The following is a 15,841-nucleotide window of genomic DNA, read 5'->3' as shown; positions in this document are numbered from 1 at the left end:
CAAGAGTTTGTGCAAATAAGAAAATGATACTCATGAAATGAATATCTGGTTAACATGGAAATATTCAACTAAAAAATTCCCGCTAAAAAATGAAACCAAGAGAAAATTCATAAGCAGAAAATAATTTACTTTTCCTTGGGTTTTTGCCAATTTTGACTGTTTTTGTGTTTTAGACGATTACATGGCTTTTAATGTTTTCTCATTTGATGGTCCGCCGCAACAATTGGAAGCTCAGAAAAAAGACGATCTTTTTAATTTTACAGCACTATACTATTTAGTTTTTCGTCATTGGTTCTTATCAAAATAATTTAAAATAGTGCGGATAAAGCTCAATGTGCTTTAACTTACGAAAAAAAAATATTCATCAATATAATTAAGGCAGAAGACTCGCACAAAGACGAAGGTCGCGAACTAGGTAGCGAAATTTGCTGATCAGTCTCGTTTAATCACTCTAGCGTTGCTTGAAACGGTGAAAGAGAATGACTAAAACTCGGGGAGAAATGATGGGCAACAATTTCAGCACACAACCTTGGCAAATGAGCAACAAGGTAAATATGCAGGATGCGCTGTATTCGCGATCGTAAAGAAAAAATTCCTTCTATGCGCACGTGGGTTTCATAAGGGAAAACCGAATGATGCAAACAAGGTGAGTGATCTTTATTTTCCCGGTGCTCCTGCCAGGAGCCAAGCGGTGAGGCGAAATGCTCCAAAGTTGCGCAATACACGAACAGGAAATTCTGAGGTTGCAGGGTTAACGCGGTGATAGTGCAAGAGACGGCGGCGGAGACCGTGGGCGGTACGTGCTCCCAACACTATGTGGGATGCGAGTGTATGTAATAATAAAGTTGGTTTGCGCATTTTCTCTGTCGCGTCGCGCGCGCCGTCGGGTCAAAGAGCTCGCCGTGTTCACCTCACGCCGCTGCCAAGAGAAAGAATCAAGGTGCAAAGAGCGAAAATCTAGTTCCAGCCTAGGCGTTTTCTTGGTACCCGCTGAGATACGCATCTATTTTTAATTCAACGCCCCATCTCTTGCATGAACAATGCTCTTTGCCGAGATTTATTTCTTTTTCCGCGTTCCACGCGTTAGACAAGTCTTTCAAAATCAGGCGAGCGGTATGATTCAATTTAAAAAAAAGGCAACAAGACAATCAGGGACAAATGATTCTTTTTTATTTCAAATAAAATGACGTTCTTACGTTTAGAGCTTGAATTTTTTTATTGCCAGTTCATCTGACAGAAAAATAACACAACATTTCCCAAACACCCCGTTTGCTTTAATCCATTTGTTCCAAATTGACCAAATTAAATCATTTGTCTAGCATGATTCATTTCTTATTTCACGGCGATAACTACACGTAGATAGTTTATGCTTAGACAAACAGGACCTTGTCCTTGCTGCGAGCTGACTGGAAAATGCCATCGATTTTACTGAAAACTTCAGAAGACGCTTTCGCAGCATCAACGTAGTGATGAATGCCTGCAACAAATTTAACAAACAATTAAAATAATTAAACTGGAAAAGAAACAGAAAATTGTGGGGTATTTTTGTTGAAGAATAGATTTTATAATGGCAAAGGATAGTAGAGATAAGGATCTGATAATCCAGTTACCCCCTATGCAATTCTCAGCAGGGTAAAAAGATTTCTCACCTTAAGTCTTATTCTAATCTCGACTTTCCTTAACGATGACTACTCCCACATGGGAAATATGGACTGGCTGGCTATGAGTATAGTAAATGGTAGTCACACGCTTTTGTACTAAAGCTGCCCCCCCCCTCTAAGTTCTCTAACTTTAGATCAAGATTAAAGCCAAGGAATTTTAGCCCATTAAATTATTGTACGAGGAAAATTTGTCTCAGTGAGATGCAAGTGGAGAGATTGGAAAGATCAGCGATGAATGTTTCTGCTACTTATCCTAAGGAATTAAATTTGTTTCAAAAGTAGAGTGCTTACTGCAGGGGTCAAAACATCAAGCATCTTCCGTTTTTGGCCAAATCAGTAATTTTAGAGAGTTTCAGGTAGTTAAAAACCAACCAACTCTTGAACGTTGCTTTATTCTCTACATCACGCTTTTTTACTGCTAATTAAAAAGATATTGACGAATTTCATTGCTCTAATTCGCACAGTGAAAGTGCACGCGCTGAACAATTCGAGCCAACGGCTTGGTAAAAATTCTTGTTTATCAAATCATTTTATGAATATGCAATTTTAATAATATTATTCTTGTATTCCTGGGGAGTTTATTTATTTCATGTTACCTTTAAGTTTGTAGTACTCAACGAGGGGGCTGGTCTGCTTGTGATATGCTTCAAGGCGCGTCACCAGAGTTTTTGCGTTGTCATCTGAGCGGCGAATCAAAGGCTCCCCCGTGATCTGCCAAATTTATTTGAGTTTAAGACGCGGTGTCATTTGATAATGAACAATAGTCACATCATCAGTCATTGGCTTCTGTGGTGGGTGGAACTCTTCGTGATATGACCGTCCGCTCGCAACATGGATTAGTCTGCCAGTGATCCTGCGAACCAACAAGCTGTCATCTATGCCAAACTCAACAACTGCGTCAAGGCCGGTCTTGCGCTTGTCCAGCAATTTGTCAAGCTGAAAACAGATTGAAATTGCTAAATATTAATAAGCTAACGCATCAAGTCTAGTAAAAATATAATTATTTCAGAGGAAACAATGTGTCATTGAATCTTGAATTCAAGTGTCTAGTGTCTGGGTACACGATTCCATATTTAGAGCTGCAGTGACCCAGTGATAAGATCGCAGATTAAACAATTTCATTGCCTTGCACTTTGTATTCATATTCAGACAAATATTTGCTAAATCATGCAAAAAGGTACCTTCTGTGCTTGGGGAATGGTGCGAGGGAAACCATCCAAAAGAAAACCATTTTTGCACTCAGGTTTGTCCAAGTTTGTTTCGATCAGGTCCACAACCAAATCATCACTGACGAGTGCCCCTGATGGGTAAATTTTACAGCATATATTTTAAGAGCGACAAGTAATAATAATTACCAGCATCCAAGGTTTTCTTCAACGTTTTTCCAAGCGGCGAGCCTGTACCAATTTCAGCTCTGAGCATGTCGCCTGTTGATAAGTGGCACACGCAGTATTTCTTTTTAAGAAGAGGCGCCTGCGAAATTGGTTGAAAAAATAATAACCCTTCCACTTAATTAAGGATGAAATTTATGTACCTGCGTTCCCTTTCCTGAGCCTGGGGGTCCAAGCAGGATTGCGTTGATGCCCGGCTGGGCATCGGTTGCCGGCTCAGGGGCTGCAGCCGGTGCTGCGGAAGTTGCGGGCGGCATTATTTTTTACTGGAGACTCACTTCCTGCGAACCATCAAGACTGATTACAATTTTGCTCTTTGGCTATCGCGATCAACAAGTTATTAAGCAGTCGCAAGGCCTATTAAACGTTAAATACTAATAGGTCAGCCGGTTCAAACTAAAAATAGAAACGCACGCGCTGGGTTTATTGTGTGTGTGTCGGCCAAGAGTGCTGCTTTTTTAAAGCCTCAAAAAAGGGGCTCGTTGTGACGAGAGAAAAAGTGGGTGATGATTCGCAATCTGTCCAGAGGTCAAAATGCTGTCATAGTGTCACGAGACCTGCCTCTGAGCCTTTCAAAAGACGAAGACGTCAAGTGCAAATTTATCCAATTAACAGACACGTAGACCGGTACTTTTAAAGATGTTAACAAAAAATTATGTTTAGTGTCAATTTGTGTCACTTCAGTTACAAAAAAAGCATCACTTGTGGAATGCGAGTAACACAGGGGCAAGGCCTCACCAAATACCAATAAATTAATATAACAAGTAGTGTTTGTCAGATGAAAAACAGTTCAGTTCTGAACGTAAAAGGTCAACTTACAGCTGGGATGAAATGGGCAATCGTTCCGGCACCAACCAAGCAACCAAGGGTGAAAGTGAATATTTTTGATTCGGGAGGCAACTGGCCAAAAGCTCTCGCAATGACCAATCAGAAAACTCAAATCAGGATTATTGCGAAAAATGCATGCATACAGGTGCCATGTTGTTAGTGGTGCTTTTTTTAAACATCCGTAAAAATTTCACGAAAACAACAGCAAATATGGCGCATTCGGATACCCTCAAACTCAAAAGCAGCTTCCTGTTTCGCCCACTTTTTCGCGCTGTTCAATGCTGACATCTGGTGATAGCCGGCTCTAACACCAGTGACCCCAAGCTTTGGCGTTGCTCGTTGTTGGTGTAAAAATATTCCTTTTGCGAATTAATTTTGCGCCAAATTTGTGTCAGTGTTTCGTGTTTTTTTATGTTATTATGAACTACTGGTAAGAAAATTTTGTCTTATAATTTCGAATGCTCTAATGTCGTGCATGTGGAACTTAAATATTTTAATTAGGCCAGAGAAATGACGTCCGTCCGAGTCATTGACTTGCCAGCCTCATTCCGTATGACAATAAAAACATTGCTTTCGAATTGCCGTTTTTTCCATCCTTTCTGTTTGGCATCTCGGAAACGAGACTAAATACGTGAATGTATAATTGAATCGATTAAAGAAGCTTTACTGAATTTCCACAGATCAAGTTTTCTAATTTTGGCGGTTTTATTGACGTTGAACAAATTATTTTCAGAGGCACCTCATGATGTCGGACTCCTCCAACGACGACTCAAAGGACTTCAACAGCAGTGAAGTGTCCTCTACATGTAACGTAGGGCGGCAAAATCAACCAGCTGAGGAGGGTGCCTCAACAAGCGACGCACCAGTCGCTCGCTCCTTGTCGCCGGACACTTCTGACGCTGTCGCGACTGTAGACAACCAAACGCCAGACCTTACCTCCACAACAAACGAGCAAAGAGAGGAAGATTCCAAGTCAAATAGCTCTGAGGAGTACTTGGACGCTCACGTCAGTGGCAATGTGACCGGCTCCAATGTGTGGACAGCTGAGCAGCCTCCGGCAAGTTCCTCTAGAGCCCAGCAGGAGGGTCAGGCGGCTGTGTCAGAAGGCACCTCAAAAGCGTGGCAAATGCTTATGTCATACGACAGCACGTCTGAGGACGACGAGGAGGACATTCAGCCAGCGTCCGCCTCTGAATCGGTAGAAACCAGAGAAATTTCGACCACTCAACAGCAGAGTGCTGACGTCTCTCCCAACAATGGACAAAATGTTAGTGGCTCCGGTGACGCAGTTAGGGACGAGGGGGCTTCCAGCTCTGAAATGCGACTGGAGGGCAGTTCTGTGTCCGGGTCACACGAGTTCAATCCAGAGGTGGAAGCTGGCTCGTCTTCCAACGTTGAAGAGATTTCTGAAGGTTTGGAGGAGCAGTTGACTTCCAGCGAAAATAACAACGATGGCGTGGAATCAAGCAGGCTAAACCAACCTGAGTTGGAGGCTGAGGAGGAGGAAGAAGAGGAAATGCTCATCTCCAGTGGGCACGAAGCAGAAGCGTCGGTTGACGAAGAGCCTGTGGCAGTGTCAGGTTCAGATGATCTGCAACCTGAGCCACAGGCGGAGATCATGTCCTCCTCCAGCAACAACATCATCGCTTCTTTGCTGACCGCCGAGAGGCCTGCCAGTTCGGAGGCTGACCCTTTGGCACAGCCTCAGGTGCAGGTCGTGCGACCTGATTCGCCCTCGATGGGAAGATTGCGACCTGAAGGTCAGATTGGAGGATCTCGAGCTCTCGACATTCCTGTAGCACCGAGTGTTGCCAATGAAAGCAGGTCGGTCGCGGAAGAAGCAGCCCGAAGAGTGACGTCAGGCTCTCAGAGGCCCCTGCCAGGTGAATCAGTGTTGGCCCAACAACTCCGTGTGTCCTCTGCAGGACTGGGCCACTCTGCCTTGATGCGGCAGCTCATCTCTTCGCACACCGAACCAGCAGTTGCCAACAGGTAATTAATATTTTTATATTCTAAAAAGAATTCAAAAATGTCTGCAAATGTCAAACAAAAATATGAAGTGTCAAAAATTCAATTTGGGTATGTGTTGTGGCAACCTCTTTTTCCCTTTTTTCCTCAAAGCGCAAAGCGTGATAGCTGATATTGTGAGTTTTGAATACAACTAATTTTTATGATGATGATTTAAAAATATTGAGGAAATTTCCCTAGATGAGATGGAATTTGTTAATTATGCTTGTACGGTCAGGAATCGAAAATTCTTAAAAAAATTCAAAAAGATAAACAACAGAATTAACTGTTGCACTGGTAAAACGAAGTAATTTTTCTAATTTTTGTTAACATCATTTTATTCGGTTCAGGCTCCACAAGTTTCCGCGCGAACAGGTTAAATTGGGGCGTCAGCTTTAATAATGATTTCTACCTCCATTGACTTTTAATCTTTTCTCAGATGTGGTCCAGATAGCACAACTGTGGACCAGAGTGCTATCAGTGGAGCTGAAGAAGTGAGTACAACAGAGGAAGACCAAACTGGCCAAGTGAGTACTTCCCAGCAGAGAGGAAACGTCTCCACCTCCTGGCCAGCAGCGTCAGGAGCAGGAGTATCTTCCAGTGTCGACATTCCAATATCTACGAGCAACACTCTTAGTGGCCTCCTTGCTTCAAGACTGTCAAGGGATCCGCTGGTAAATAATTTTATCTTTGTCACCCCAAAATTAGCTCCTTTGATTCCGATAATTCGCTTTCAAGTTGTTTTTTCCACGTGTTAATTCAATACAAATTTGAAGTATGACGTGAACATGCAATTTGTTACCAATTACTCATGAAATTTGCGGAAATCTTTTTCGCAACGTCATTTCCCAATTTACTCTGCTACTTCTCACTGTGTGCATTTTTTATTCACCTTTTGCAGGTCAGTACGAGCAATAGCATGCCTCACCGCCAGCGCGAGAATGATGTGAGAGATAGCAGCGGCGCGAGCAGCACTACTTCAGGTCTGCGGGGTCTGTTGTCAACCCCAGCCAGGGCCACTCACACCTTTGCGCGAAGCAACTTTAGTCCACCAACTCAAAGCATTTCGCCGCCGTCCCTGCCAGAGCCAACAGATAACGCCATGAGCGGACACCAACCCGAGGCGGGTTCCAGCTTTTTGCTGTCTCCGCAGATGTCTCCCTCATCTTCTCAGAAGCCAGCTGAGACTCCCCACAGCTTTCTGGCCATGCAGTTAGCCGGTCCTTCGATGGCGACTGCTCCTGGAGATAAATTCCCAGGTGACGACAAGGGCAAGAAGCGGAAAGCCTCACCTGACAGACCACCGCGCAGATCTCCGCCGCCCCCTTCTCCAGGTCCAAGCAGAGACGCGAACCACATTGCACCACCGAACGCCTCTCTTATGGAGCAGCTCAGGAAAGCAGGAGTTATCATCACAGCGGTTCCATCTGGGCAGGGAAACGCTCCAGAAACGGAACCTGCTGAGCCAGAGATGAGGCCACCATTCCAGGTTGATGTGCAGATTAGTCAACCGTCAACCAGTAGGCAACCAGAGCCGGTTGTCATTGACTCAAACTCGTGCGAAGATTTCCAAGGTGCATTTGAGAGCAAGGAGGGTACAGAAGACGAGGAGGGACAAATGGTGTTGGTGGATGAAGATATGCCAGCACCAGACGTGCCGGAGAAAAAGAAACCTGGTAGAAAGAGAGGCAAGAGAAAGCCAGTGGATCTGAATCCGGAATTGCTGCGACCGAAAAGGCCAAGGAGAGCAAAAGAAAAGCACGAAGAAGAGGAAAAAGCCAAAGAGGCAGCCAAAAAGGTCGAGCTTCCTCCTCCTACTCCACCTGACGGGGAAACTCCAATCAAGAAAAAGCGGGGAAGGAAACCTAAGGCTCTCTTGTTGCAGGTAAATTTGTTTTGAATTATTTACTATTATTTATTTTTCTCCATTCAAGCTACACTTAAATTTACAAAGACCAACAAACTCAATATTATTATTTTCATTACCAAAAATAATACTAATGTTTCAAAATTAAACATTAAAATTATACAATCTTTAAGAGACAAAAGACTTCATCCTCAGTTTCCATGATATCTGACTGGTCAAGAAGCGCAAAGAGTAAAAAGTGAATTGTTTACAAAGTCTAAATTAGACTTTTAGTCTGTATTAATATCAGCTGGAATGTAAATCGTAATTTGACCAATTTTAACTAACAAACATAGTGTATATGTAGGAAATTGAATGGAAGTTAAAAATATAATTTTTAGCTCGCTGCTGAGGCAAAGGCACGAGAAGAAGCCCTTGCACAGGAGAGGGAGCTAAAGGGAGAAGAGGCAGGCAGTGAAGAAACCCAAGAACAATCCAGTTCTTCTCCGCCGCCAGAGAAAAAGAAGGAAAAGCGGCAGTACCGTAAAAGGGAAAGCACAAAAGCGGAGCCAAAAAAGACGCCAAAGACTCCCAAGCAGCGAACACCAAAACCGAAACCAGTCAGGGAAACGCCTAACGGTCCACAGGATGAGGAAACTCGCATGAGTGCCACTGCTGAAGACAGTCAGCAAGGAAAACTGACAGACTCCGCTCCAAGAAAAAGAGTATGTTGTCACGGTTTACTGTTCTTACTCTTATCATGAAAATCGATCTTGCAGTTTGTGCTACCCATATTGCAGCCTTTGGAGGTGACAGCTGATGATGTGGCTGAGTATCAGTGGCCACCCAATGACAGGTTGGCGGACACTTACATGCTGCAAGAGCAGATTGCACTCTTTTTGGGCGTCAAATCATTTAAGCGAAAATATCCAGAGCTGAAACGGCGACCTGTGGAGCCCCAAGAAAGGGAGTTTCTACAGGAGAAGGGAATAGTTTCAGAGTCCATGTGTGATTTAGGTACATCCCATTTCCATATTTATTTGACCTCTGTTTTTTAACGTCATTACGTGTAGGCTTAACTGCTGTGCTAAGCGCAGAAGTGTTGGACATAATGTCAGCTGATTATCATGAAAAATACGAAGAGTACAAGCGAGCAGTAAGAGAGCGGCACGCCAAAGAAATGCAAAACAAGGCCAAGTGTAAGTAAATGCCATGTTTGTGTTATTTTTGTTGCTAATTATGCTGAGCAGCAATGTCAGTTTTCAAACCCATGGATGCGAAAACAAGAGCGATGCAGTCGGCAGCAAAATGGAACGCAAGCTTTAATAAGGAAAGACGCGAAGAAAGAAGGTGTTGTTGTGATCTGCAAACAATGACCTTCCACTTCCCTGAGCAAAAGAGGAAAACAGTGATGAACAATGCCAAGCCAGCGCCTGGCACCTATCCTGTTGCGTTGATCCCTGGACAATACACGGACTATTACAAAGAGTATGTATATTTCAGTGTTTTAATGACTTATATTAATTTAAAATGCAGCTACTCGGCCAACGAGCTCAAATATCTTCCGGTTAATACGGTAATGTATGGTCCTCTGAGGCCAAATGAGCAATTAGAGGAGAAGATGTCTGAAGGCAGCCAGTCGGACTCTGAAGGCTCTTCGTCCTCGGATGACAGCTCGTAAGAATGTCTTTCATTGCGATTCTCTGTTTTCACTTGCGTTTTTTGGTACAGAAGTGACACTTCAAGCGAAGGATCCGCGGACTCTGCTGACAGTTTGTCTACAGCCCCAGAGGCGGATCAGGAGAATATTGCAAACGCGCCTCCAGCTGGGACTAAATGCAGAACGTGCTCTTTCCCTGGACAGCCAGACAACATGATAACATGTTCGCAATGCAATACGCATGGTAAATTGGTTCATGCCCCTATAGTTTCTGATTATGATCATCTTTTTAATTTTCAAAAGGTCATCTACTCTGTTTGGGTCTCAGCACAGACATGCTCATCCACATCCGACGTTACATGTGGCAGTGCACCGATTGCAAAACGTGCATCCAGTGCAAAGACCCTGCCGACGAAGACAAGATGCTCTTCTGTGATCTCTGTGACAGAGGGTATGTGACTCACCTTTACTCTAGACTTAAAACCTCTGCTGCATTTAGTCATGAAACTTTTTCAATGTTGTTCCAGCTACCACATTTACTGTGTCGGCCTGAGGAAAGTGCCTGAAGGGCGGTGGCACTGCAAGGTATGTGCAATTTGCGGTTCTTGCGGTAGCATCGATCCCTCTGGCACCGAAGCTCCTCCGCAGCCTATGCCACCAAATTCGCCGGAAAAAGCGCCCCAGTGGCAGCATGAGGTACGCATTGACATTTTGATTGATTTTACCCATGCTAAGCCTGCTTTTGTGGTTGTTTCAGTTCAAGAAGGGAGATAAGAACAGCAAAGTCTACGCCCAGACGCTGTGTGTGCCTTGCTCCAGGTGAGTGGCGGTGTTTGCTTAAAATGTTTTGTTCCATCCGCATGACGTCCTCTCATTATTGGTGAAGTTGCATGCCTGTTTGACACCCGACTAACTGAGTGTTGTTGTCTGTTGTGTGGCTTGAACAGGCTGTGGAAAAAGGGAAGCTATTGCCAGCATTGTTCGCGTTGTTACTCAAAAACGGACAGCACAACCATGGTCAACTGTTCCATCTGTGACAAGTGGATGCATGCAGGTATGTCTTGCTTCCGCCTCAACCCTTGTTTTGGTTCTCACCGTTTCCCCGCATTAACAACAGCTGTCTTGACATCATTAACATCATTCTGCGTTATAAACGCCCTAATTTTCTCGTTTTCGCAGAGTGCTGCAAACTGGCGCCAGGCCCAGAGCTAGCTAAGCTGAATTTTGTCTGCGACAACTGTCAAGAGGGAAGCCAAGTGCGAGCAACCCCTTCCAACAAAGGCTTTTTAAAGGTTGTGGGCAAGGTCCACTAGCTATATTTATTTTGATGTTTAACTACTGCTTTAATTCCATTATATTGGGTGTACATGATCAATAATAAACTTGTTTTTCAATTAAATATAAATTAAAAAGGTCTTCTCATTTCTGATTATGCTTTATTATTTATTTCCATTGGAAAAGAGCAACGCCTCCAACGCGTTTAGTTCCGTTTAACTTTGCACATCTGAGTTTCTGTGAAGAGCAGTCAATGTAACGGATCAATAAAAATAAGCGTGTTTTGTCAAGAAAGAATAAGAGAATAACAACAGAACAGTTACAAAATCGTTACTTGCGAGTGGTAAACATCTCGTTCAATAAATATTACTAACAAGGTGTAGCTGGGTGTATCTAAAATTTGTTCTAAAATTCTGCCTGTGTCACAAAACACGTAAGCAACAATTATTTGATCAGAAGTCATTTATATCACAACAAAGGCAAGTAGAAGTGTTAAATTTTTAGTTAAGTTGCAAAGTAATTTCAGAGACCAGTTAGGTACGAAATGGCGTTTGCAAAACGAGCTGCCTTGTCAGTCGTTCAAGGCATGCACCTAAACTCTGTCTCCATGAAAAGGCAAGTGTACACAACAAAGAACAAAAGTTTTTACATAAAAAAAATCAGCGTCGTTGTTTGTATCAAAATGAAAGTTGGCGCCCGTCACTCCCTGAGAGGGGCTTGAAAATTGGGAGGTAGCTTTGTGCCTGCTGGTTACCACTTACTGGAAGCGCAGACCGCACAAGGAGAGGACGGTGTGTTCGTCCTGCAGGCCAACGACAGGCACCAGGGTGGCGCCCATCTCGATTCGCTTCTCAAGCAGGACACTTTGCACTCGCGAGATAGCCTCTTGCAGCACCTCGGCGTCAAGCGCCCCAGTCCGGTAGAAAGCCCGCACGGTGAGCGCACTGGCGGCCGGCGCCTCGCGGAGCAGCTTGCCCATGGCGTACTCGACGGCATGCGTGAGCGAGTCGAGTGTCTGCTCGCCTTCAACATAGCACACGACGGCTGCCACGGTGCCGTCGTAGCTCCATCGACTGCGGATCGACGCCTGCGGCCGGTTCGCGCTCTCGTCAGACTCGTCGGTAAGCAAGCAGCCAGTCTCTTCGTCTACAAGAGAATTTCTATTTAAGGAAAACTAATAAATTTCTATGCCTTACACTCAAACCGCCGGTTGTGAGCGTGGGCCCAGACGCTCCATTCCAGAAGAGCGCCTCTTGGCAGGGCAGGAACTATGACAAAGTCAACTATGGCGTTTGTGGTGTGTCTCTCCCACAGCCGGCGGACAGTCTGGACTGCATTTTTGCAAGTCAAGTAACAAACTCCCTGAGAACAGAATGATTATTCTCTTAAAAATAACTCGAATTATGATTGTGCATGACATGCATTAACTTCATTAATTCAACTACTCCAGCAAGACAAAAACGTAACATGTGAGCATTTTACCAGTTTTATATCAATACGAAAAAGTTACACTGATGAAATAGATTCCAAAAGATTTTTTAATATAAGTTTAAAAACCTCTGGTCTCCCAAACCTCCCTTTATTATTCCGTCAACTTCTTGACAGCCTAATACCGACGAAAACCTGGATTAAGCTGATGTCAGGTAAATTATAATTATGATTAGTAATATTTGATGATTTAATCAAATAAAGGTGATGAAAAGATAGATTTCAGATATTCATGGGTAGTGTCTTCTGCGCTGCCATCAAGGGCACAGACTAACAAGATACAGAATGGTTTGACAAAAACACTTTTACTCTCGCCTTCCAGACTCAAACATTTGAATATATTAATTAGTATCTATTATAAAATTTGAGTTTCCTTATTTTAACTCGATTTTAGCTCTTGAATTCTGCCCCTTTTTTGGACTGAACTTCCTCCAATGAGGCTTGTGTGCTCATTTCGTTCGTTTGCTAGGTTATTAGGAGTTTTTTGTTACTTCTATCTTGAAAAAAACAGATTAAAAAATAAAAGAAAATAGAAAAATAAATGAAAGATAAAGGACAAAGGACACTTCTTGAATTATTCATTCACATACCTGCACTACATCTTGGAGTTCGAACCGGGAGTTCATGGCGGCTAGGATGCGACTGACATGTCGCATGGCCAGCAGGCACTGTGCCTGCACGCCGGCGTTCTCGAGCAACTGCCCAGAGCTAGGGTTCAGGGCGATCTGGCCGGCCACTTGCACCACTGCGTCAACTCGCACGGCCTGGCTGTAGGGGCCGATGCTGGCCGGTGCCCAATGTGACAGAGACTGCACGTGCAGGGACTGTTTGGGCAGCTCAGCTGCCTCTTCGGAGCTCTCCTGCTGCGGCGTCCTGTGTGCCGTCGCCTCCAGCAGCACGGGCCAGTTTTCAGGCAAACCGACCTCAAGACACGCGCGAACAGGTGGTTGGCCACCACTCGAAAACATTCGGGCACTAAATCTCTCATTCACAGCCGCGAACTGCGTTAGGTCCCGAATCCAGAGCGACACGCCAACCACGTCAGATATACTCATGCAGCGTGATTCGAGAAGTTCTGGTAATTATGTCAATCAAAAAAGGGAAATTGAGATTTAATAGAAAAAAATTGTTGCAAGGAAAGTAATAAAGGGGAAATTTGTGATTTGCATATTATTAAAAAATATGTGTGTTGTTAAATTAATGCCACTATTGCGCTGAATAATAGATTTTCGACTAAGTATGGTACTTAAAATAAGATCATGGGAAAGCAGATTTGATGCTTCTGAAATTAACCCAGAGATCTCAGAGCTTTCTGCTAACAACAATAATAAGAGTTTCCTTGTAAGGTAAACCAAAATTACAATAAAACCTTCGTTACTTAAAGAGACATGTTTACATGACATGCTTGTCGACATTAAATTTTGTATAAGTGAGACACTACATATATGAGACTAAAATAACTGAAGAAAAATAAAAAAAAATGTTGAATTTTGTCACGTCTCAAGCCTCTAAAGCAAATTCGCAGTTTAAGCTACAAAATATTATGTGGCAGAATTTGTATTAAATTAAAGTCCCCGTCTGGAACAAACAACTATGACACCCCACTTACCTTGCAACTTATCAAGAGCACTGCTCATGGCATCAGCGCAGGAACCTCCCTCGCCATGAACCCCTGTGACCCAACACCAGCCAGTAGAGTTGCATTGTATCCGTGGATGGTTGCAAAGCTTCTCCTCATACACAACAGGTGAAGGGGCGTCGACTGTAACGGCTGCCTCGACCTCTGGTTTCATTTCTTCGTTATTATCATCTTCATTATCTTTGATTGAAGATTCACTTGATTCCGTGCCATTGAGAAAAACTTTAGGGCTTCTCACACCTGAAGCCATAATTCGTTCAGTCAAGGGCATCAGTGTTATGTCAGGCTGTAACATTTCATAAATTAAAATCATAGTTTAACTGAGATAGTTAACCTATATATACCGATTTTTCAATAAGTCGCATCTTTTTAAAACTAAGGTAGCCAACTGGTGCAACGGCATTGTCATCATGAATCACAGTCTGGTAGTCATCTCTGTAGGAAAGAAATTATTTGTCACAACGGCATTGAGCTGATGTTGACGACACTTACACTACAATGGCTTTGTTAAATAATGGACAGTCTAACGTAAAAGTTTCGTACTCTCCTCCTTCACCGCACACATTTAGGCCCCATTTTTCTTTCTAGAAAGTCATCATAAATTAGATGGGTAAAACAGATTTTAATTTAGAACATTAGGAAACTAAATAGTCACCATTCTAAGGAGATGTGGCGCCACTTCTGAAATGTCCCTTCCCAGATGTTGCGCAGGGTCGAGTCCGAGAGCTGCAACCTTGACCAGGATGGCTTGAACGCCACTAGCTACCATTTCGGCAAGAAGTTCTGCCTGGTCTCGCTGCCACAGGAATGCCAAACATATAAGTCCAAGTCTGGCACAACTGAGGAATGAAATTAAGTCTGTGAAGACAAGCATGTAATTTGGAATACTAAAATTTAATTACACATTCTCGACCCGGACACGCTGGTAGTCGGAGAGGATGGCACCGACCGAGACAGCTTCCACGCCGACCTCCTGCTTGATAGTTTGGAGCAGGAGAAAAAGGTCCTCGACCTCATCACCTTCCTCAGGGTTGTACTCTTTGCCCGTTTGTTTAGTATGCCCTTTAGTAATCTGACGAAAGAGCGGCAGGTCCATTGCTTCGGCTAGCGCTTCCACACCCTCGTGTCCCACTGACTGGTACATATAGCTGTCCATCTCGCCTGGGAGGAAAGATAAGAGTCAGCACCGAACTGGAGATTCGTCAACTCACCATCAACATTAGGCTGCAAGTTGGCGAGTGCTACCAGCGAGTGTCCTGCGGCGACACACTGCATCATATTGTAGCAGCTGTCCTTTCCGCCGCTCACCAAGCCAACCACCCTCATTTTGCCGACTTGCACTCAATTAATGCCAGAACAATAGAAAATAAGAGTGAGCTCAAGTGCCCTCTCAAAGCTTTGAAGAATCGCTGCAGCGACTATTGGTCCAATGTGTCATCTGGAATTCAATCAAAACAATTGTAAACACGTGTCAACACAAAAAAATAAAAATGAGATCCATTAAAGACTGAGCATATTATAATAATTGTCCAGTCCTTAAATATTTAGGGTGTTTTGTTGTACAGTTTAGGCGATATGCTATAAAAACTTTATCCAGAAATATTCACAAACCTCTCGCACTTTTCCCATTATCAAAATATGTATGTAAAAAAATAGTGTTCATTTTGAGTGATGGGTCCGAAAATTGTTTTTTATCTAAAAATGATCAACGGGTGCATGTCCACAGGGGACGTCAGAAATTGAATCCGCACCTATTTTTAGCCCCCGCACCGCACGACCGACGGAGCAATCGCCAGGGCGCAAGGGTCGGACACCTCCCAAGCGGCCAGGGCCAATACCACCTACTTAAGCACTCACCTTGACGACCTCTCCATCGAGAATTCCACGAGTCTTTGGAAAAATACTGGGCCAGGCGGACAGGCTGAGGTTGGGTGTGACGAAGGTTGCCGTATGAACAGATTGCGCAAAAGCTCTAGGCGTTGAGCTTCAAGCAGACCTAAAGTAAAGAAAAAACGTAAGCCCCGCAGTGGAGAGCGCCGGGCTAGT

The 15,841-nt window shown here is 43.8% G+C and overlaps 3 protein-coding genes across 6 annotated transcripts; 1 reads left to right on the top strand and 2 right to left on the bottom strand.

Annotated features, from left to right (window-relative positions):
* Positions 1-1,148: 1,148 nt before the first annotated feature.
* Positions 1,149-4,025, bottom strand: Ak2 (Adenylate kinase 2). Of its 3 annotated transcripts, none has more exons than XM_065491782.1 (7): positions 3,872-4,025; positions 3,196-3,333; positions 3,017-3,134; positions 2,843-2,961; positions 2,430-2,597; positions 2,258-2,372; positions 1,149-1,477 (listed from the first exon to the last, which is right to left on the bottom strand). In XM_065491782.1, exons 2-7 carry the CDS (start codon positions 3,307-3,309, stop codon positions 1,371-1,373), a joined length of 741 nt encoding a protein of 246 aa, XP_065347854.1. In that variant the 5' UTR covers positions 3,310-3,333; positions 3,872-4,025; the 3' UTR covers positions 1,149-1,370. The 3 variants fall into 3 exon arrangements, with proteins under 3 accessions (XP_065347854.1, XP_065347855.1, XP_065347856.1); XM_065491783.1 differs by having other exon boundaries at positions 3,196-3,335; positions 3,869-3,908; XM_065491784.1 differs by lacking the exon at positions 3,872-4,025 and adding an exon at positions 3,467-3,682.
* A 133-nt stretch (positions 4,026-4,158) lies between these two features.
* Positions 4,159-10,822, top strand: e(y)3 (enhancer of yellow 3). Of its 2 annotated transcripts, XM_065491763.1 has the most exons (15): positions 4,159-4,310; positions 4,614-5,872; positions 6,327-6,561; positions 6,789-7,772; positions 8,135-8,458; positions 8,513-8,750; positions 8,807-8,932; positions 8,984-9,221; positions 9,270-9,410; positions 9,465-9,637; positions 9,697-9,844; positions 9,921-10,089; positions 10,151-10,212; positions 10,341-10,447; positions 10,573-10,822. In XM_065491763.1, exons 2-15 carry the CDS (start codon positions 4,623-4,625, stop codon positions 10,704-10,706), a joined length of 4,329 nt encoding a protein of 1,442 aa, XP_065347835.1. In that variant the 5' UTR covers positions 4,159-4,310; positions 4,614-4,622; the 3' UTR covers positions 10,707-10,822. The 2 variants fall into 2 exon arrangements, with proteins under 2 accessions (XP_065347835.1, XP_065347837.1); XM_065491765.1 differs by lacking the exon at positions 10,341-10,447.
* LOC135944668 (uncharacterized) lies at positions 10,808-15,788 on the bottom strand. The gene is made up of 10 exons (XM_065491767.1): positions 15,653-15,788; positions 15,007-15,233; positions 14,698-14,956; positions 14,451-14,634; positions 14,288-14,379; positions 14,140-14,230; positions 13,766-14,081; positions 12,747-13,231; positions 11,865-12,030; positions 10,808-11,814 (listed from the first exon to the last, which is right to left on the bottom strand). The coding sequence occupies exons 2-10, from the start codon at positions 15,119-15,121 to the stop codon at positions 11,426-11,428; spliced, it is 2,097 nt and encodes a 698-aa protein (XP_065347839.1). The 5' UTR covers positions 15,122-15,233; positions 15,653-15,788; the 3' UTR covers positions 10,808-11,425.
* Between the last annotated feature and the right edge of the window lie 53 nt (positions 15,789-15,841).

This window comes from Cloeon dipterum, chromosome 4 (assembly GCF_949628265.1).
Source record: "Cloeon dipterum chromosome 4, ieCloDipt1.1, whole genome shotgun sequence".
Classification (NCBI taxonomy): Eukaryota; Metazoa; Arthropoda; class Insecta; order Ephemeroptera; family Baetidae; genus Cloeon; species Cloeon dipterum.
This window is presented reverse-complemented; position numbering and strand designations above follow the sequence as displayed.

Excerpts from the sequence above, each read along its gene's own strand:
- Ak2 (XM_065491782.1), bottom strand. The coding sequence starts at position 3,309 with ATGCCGCCCGCAACTTCCGCAGCACCGGCTGCAGCCCCTGAGCCGGCA. Across the intron at positions 2,962-3,016 it reads GAAGAAAACCTTGGATGCTG|GGGCACTCGTCAGTGATGAT; the intron begins GTAATTATTATT and ends TTTACCCATCAG. Across the intron at positions 2,373-2,429 it reads AGAAGCCAATGACTGATGAT|ATCACGGGGGAGCCTTTGAT; the intron begins GTGACTATTGTT and ends TAAATTTGGCAG.
- LOC135944668 (XM_065491767.1), bottom strand. The coding sequence starts at position 15,121 with ATGAGGGTGGTTGGCTTGGTGAGCGGCGGAAAGGACAGCTGCTACAAT. Across the intron at positions 14,957-15,006 it reads CTTGCAGCCTAATGTTGATG|GCGAGATGGACAGCTATATG; the intron begins GTGAGTTGACGA and ends CTTTCCTCCCAG. Across the intron at positions 14,635-14,697 it reads CGTGTCCGGGTCGAGAATGT|TTGTGCCAGACTTGGACTTA; the intron begins GTAATTAAATTT and ends TTCATTCCTCAG.